This window comes from Pinus tabuliformis, chromosome 9, assembly GCF_031772625.1.
Source record: "Pinus tabuliformis cultivar Carrire ecotype Pingquan chromosome 9, CPIR1, whole genome shotgun sequence".
NCBI classification, from domain to species: domain Eukaryota; kingdom Viridiplantae; phylum Streptophyta; class Pinopsida; order Pinales; family Pinaceae; genus Pinus; species Pinus tabuliformis.
The window spans coordinates 1,701,477,858-1,701,483,003 of record NC_142307.1 but is presented as its reverse complement, the minus strand read 5'-3'; the positions used below and the strand labels follow the sequence as shown (position 1 = coordinate 1,701,483,003).

General features: G+C 37.1%; 1 protein-coding gene across 1 annotated transcript; it reads right to left on the bottom strand.

Annotated features, from left to right (window-relative positions):
• Positions 1-578: 578 nt before the first annotated feature.
• LOC149155436 (2S seed storage-like protein) lies at positions 579-1,497 on the bottom strand. The gene is made up of 2 exons (XM_089440488.1): positions 940-1,497; positions 579-626 (listed from the first exon to the last, which is right to left on the bottom strand). Exons 1-2 carry the CDS (start codon positions 1,418-1,420, stop codon positions 598-600), a joined length of 510 nt encoding a protein of 169 aa, XP_089296614.1. The 5' UTR covers positions 1,421-1,497; the 3' UTR covers positions 579-597.
• Between the last annotated feature and the right edge of the window lie 3,649 nt (positions 1,498-5,146).

Below are 5,146 nucleotides of genomic sequence, written 5' to 3'. Positions count from 1 at the left end.
ATCATTATTTTATCTTCCGTGCACACTAGGGTCATTCTAAATCATTATTTATTTTATTTTGTTTTTGAAAAATACTATATTTTTGATACGGAAACACCAAAAACCCAACATCGAAAGAAACACCAAAAACCCAACATCTTCCTTTCGATGTAGTTATGAGCTCTTACGGAGAGTCAAATTATGTTTGTATTTTCTGAGTGTAAAGATATTTTCACATGTTTGAATTTTCTAACGAAAAGATTTACTTTATTGTTGATACTTTTTGATATTCTTATATAGTCGAATTCATCTCTTTGCCTCAAAGCATATATTGCATTCGCTGATAAAATGAGAGGAAGCCGGCTTTGATGGTGGCCATGGCATTGAAACAAAATGATTTTTTGCTCGTTCATTCAGTCGTTTATTACATAGAAGGGAACACATCAAGCTATGATATAAGTGGTGGGCATCAAATGAAATGGGACGAGAGCCTATAGATGTATACAACCATAAGCTCCTCCGAAAGTAAACCCACAATTTCATAGCGGCTTAAGTGATCACTCCCTTGCTTATTTAGTTACATAGACACATTATCTATATTTTCTGTTCGTCGCGCACTTAAAAGCCGCTGTCCGTCGTGAAATAGCCTGTCCTCCGCACACCATAAACACATGAATTAGATTCAGGTGTCGGCAGTGTTTCAAGCAAAAATAGATACCATAAACACATGAATTAGATTCAGGTGTCGGCAGTGTTTCAAGCAAAAATAGATATAAATTACAGCGAACATGGCAGACTAGAGGATGGATTAACATGAATAACAAGTAGCATCGTGAATAAATGAAAGAATGTGATAGTCAGTATACTGACAGCAGCTTCCTACACACAAAGCTACAGAAATTAATTACTGTTTGTGTTGATAATGAGTAGTCATGGATATCGATCGATGGAAAGACTTACGAGAACGGCGTTGAACATCGCACCGGCGGGGAGGCTGGCGGACGTTGCAGGTTTCTGGAAGGTAAGCGGCTCTCTCCTCCGCCTCCTCCTCCTCTTCTCTTCCACGCAATTCGCGGCGGCGACGTTGGTTATGTGCAGCCTCAGAATCCATGGAGAGGTCCTCCGTGGTTCTAATATACGATTGAGATTGGTCGAGTACTTGCTGTATGGCTCGGCACCGGCATTGTGGAGACATTCTTTCCAATTCCTCGCAGCATCTCTCCGATGGCTGCTCTCTCCGGCACTCCACGTAGTCCCGGCACTGAGACAGTCGTTGCGGATCGCAGGAGCGTCGTTGTTGTTGCAGGCCCTCTCCATACATAATGCCTTCACGTGCATCAACCGTTGGGGTGCCCCACTGAAGAAGGAGCAGAAGGGTTACGCCTAGGCTCGCCCATTTAAGAGCCAGTCTCGTAGTGATCGGAGGGGAGAAAACATCCATTGCTTTTCTTCTTTCGTTACCGTGAAAGATTGATAGATATATGGAGCGGGAGTGTGAAGAGGAGGTGGATCCTTATGGTATTTATGGCAGCGTGGGGAAGCGTCTCCTGGTATGAACATAAAAGTAGAGAACAACACAACAGGAAGAAAAGGTCGAGAGTCGAGACGAACACATGTAGCCCATGCCCCATCTCACACTCCACGTCCCAAAAATCGAATGCCTGCCCCCGCTTCCAATAGCCGCGTCTTTCATTTGGGTTCAGTTGATTTAAAGAACAGAAGAATCTTCCAGTTGTGTAGAATCCCTGACAGTGCAGGGTACAGTACCAACCATTATCGCAATTTAGAAAATTTATGAAAACAAACATCCACAGCAGGGATGAATTAGATTCTGGGAATGGTATCATACCCTTGTCTTTCTGGAGTTATATAACCGAATACAAAGGAGAATATGAAAAACTGTCCACGTAATAAATTTTCATTTTCATTAATAGTTAACGTTGTTTTTTTGGAAGTGAAATGTATAATTACTATTACAGTGAAAGATGTACATACATTTCCTTTATCTACATATAGGCATATTAATTAATAATATTATTAATTATTAAAATATATTAATTATATAGTTTGTATTTAATATGGTTAAAATTTAAAAAAAAATTATGAAAATTAACGGAATCACCATGTATTTTAAATTATTATTATTTATTATAAAAAGAGTTAATATATAAATTAAATATATATAAGATTTTTAATTATGTAATATGATTAAATATATATGAATTTCTTAATCAGATTTTTAATTAAGGATATTTTTAATTTGTAAATAGATTTTGTTATAATATCATGGGTTAATATCATATTATAGGTTAATATTATAGTTTACAAATATTACATGTCCAAAAAATATAACTCATCTGTATATGAGATTTTCTTTTTAGTTAAACAATTTAATAAAAGTGAAAGAAATAGCATAACTACTTTTGATTTAAGACTACTACTAAGAATATTTTAGAATATTCCATAGAGGTTAAGTCCATTCTACTTAACCTCTCCCCTACCCTATTTGGCATTTACATCGATAAGCTCGAAGGCTATTTAGAGGAAGCAGGATGTGATGGCACGATCTTAGCTGGGATAGTCATCATCCTTCTTCTTTATGGTGACGATATTGTTCTTTTGGCAAGGTGCCCATCTAATCTTAATAAGCAACTCAGGCTTCTTAAGGATTTCTTCTCTACCATGGGTATGACTGTTAACACTGACAAAACAAAAGTTATGATTATCAAATCCAAGGACACTTATGCTAATTTAATGTATGACAATAATAACTTGGAGGAAGTGTATTCTTACAAGCACCTAGGAATTGATATTCATCACAAGCTCAACTGGAACCATAGCATTGAGAAAAGGATTAATGGGGGGTGGAAAGCTTACTTTGGTCTTGAAAATAATTGTAAAATAGCAAACCTTGTAATGTGGGATAAAAAGAAGTTCCTCTTTGAAACTTTAGTCACTCCTGTTATCTTATATGGTTGTGAGGTTTGGGGTTGCAGCATCTCCAGAGAATCATGGAGAAATATTGAGCAAATACAGAAGCGTTTTATAACTTATAACCTGAAAATTAAAAGTAATACACCCTATCCTATTCTCCTTATAGAAGCAGGGCTTTCCCCTATTGAGAGCCTAGCTATGCTTAGGTTTCTGTTGTACAAGCACAAAATCAGTAACATAGACGATCATAGACTTCCTAAGCTAGCTTTAAATTCTAGCCAAAACCACCTAAGGCTCAATCGAGGGTGGCATAAAGACACAAGGGCCTGGTTAAACTATTGGGAGATCAACAAAAATGATGGATTGCAAAACATAAATAACATTAAAGATATTGTTACTTCTAAGTTCAAAGAAAAAATGTGGTGTGAGAAAGACTTAGCGACTAAAAGAAAATTAAGTTATTATAAGAAGGTCATCAACCCCACCCTAGAAGATCAAAAGTATCTCTCTTATTTAACTAGCTCAAAGAAGAAAATTAATATAGCAAAGATTAAAACGAATTCTCATGAGCTCCATAGTGAAACAGGTCGTTGGGCAGTTCCTAAAATGCCATGGAAAGAAAGGATCTGCCATATATGTGATCTCAGTTTCACAATCTTTGTTACAATACTGACCTTCCTAGCCTTTTACAATGTCAAAATTATAGTGAGCTCGAGAGGCTTCTCTCCAAGCTTTTTGAGCATAGGAATAAAATCTTAAATCAAAATGGATAATTTGTTTCTTTAGGTCCGATAGACCATTATTTGGTCTCAATGGACGTTAACCATCATCATCATCATCATCAATTATTGATAATTAGATTAAATTTTTTAAAGCCACTGTAAAAATGATAATAATAATAGTAATAGAATAATGTTAATATAAAAATGTGATTGCTAAAACTAATAATTGCTATGGTTAATCATATTTGATTATAGGTATTTATGTTATTCTTCATCTTTCATAATGCTTGATTGCACTTGAGAATGGCTCCTAATAGTTGCCTACGGCTAACAATGTTCAACCATGATTGACTATGATTGAATATGGATGATTGTGGTGCACTATGGTTGATCATTTTTTACAATTCCTAACCATGGTTGATGTAACCAACACCCCACCCCCTTAAGGATCCCAAGCTATGGAAGGTGTTACTTATTTGAACCGATCTCTAAGGTTTGTTATGAATATGGGACTACAACTACTTCATTTTTCAAGTCTACAACATTTAATTCTAGTACCACCTTTGCGTTCAACTCAGCGAGAGCAAGTTTCTGAAGATATAAATTTGATCTAAATCTAAATCTTGAATGAAAAGTTATGCTCGTTAGAAGTTTTGGCCTATTAAAAGAGGCCATGACATCACAAGGGAGCCACATGGTATCCATGTGGCCTCCACTCACTCGCGTGACACTGCCACATCATCAACACGAGGTCCATGTGTACCATGTTGCGATGGGTCAGGTTCACATAACGCATTAAACATGGTTTGTTGTGTAAGTTCATGTTGCGATGGGTGAGGTTCCCATAAGGCATTTAACATGTTTTGTTGTGTAAGTTCAAGGTTTCCAACCATTGTGGAGCCCCCAAACCCATGTCATGCCAAATAGAAAATCTCCTCTCTACTCCCTCCTTGCACAAAGTCCATGCTATTTCTAGTGATCCAATGGCCCTCGAGTTTAATGGGCCCACCACCAATACCTACTACATCGGATTGACTTCACCTTTCCCCACTCTCCTCATACTATGAAATATTTTGATGTTGATAATGAAGAATCAATGGGGTCCACCCCTAAGCCATGACACATCAAATCAACTCCTTGGATCGTTAGTTTACTTGACCCTTCAATAACTTGAGGGCTTTATGGTAGGGTTCCCATCTGCAAGGTTTTATTGTCGGACCAAAACTCACACCATCAGATCGCCCCTTCCCATGTGAATAGACAACAAACAATTTTGGGATCCAATGCTCTAATCATCTAGTGGAAAAGTTCCATTGGGTTGGTTTTATTTTTGAATCAAACTTTCTACCATAAGATCAAATCTTTTCATGCAAATAGTCCACAACATAATTGGGCCGGATGGTCAGGTCATTTGATGGGAAAAGCTCCACTAAGCTAATTTCACTATCGAATCAACCCTTATACTATCTGATCAATATTTGTGCATGCAATGCACATTAACCATTCCATCC

What these genes read in the sequence shown, in the direction of transcription:
- LOC149155436 (XM_089440488.1), bottom strand. Translation starts at nt 1,420, where the DNA reads ATGGATGTTTTCTCCCCTCCGATCACTACGAGACTGGCTCTTAAATGG. An exon ending in CGATGTTCAACGCCGTTCTC is followed by an intron (nt 627 to 939) that starts GTAAGTCTTTCC and finishes TGCGGAGGACAG; the next exon opens with GCTATTTCACGACGGACAGC.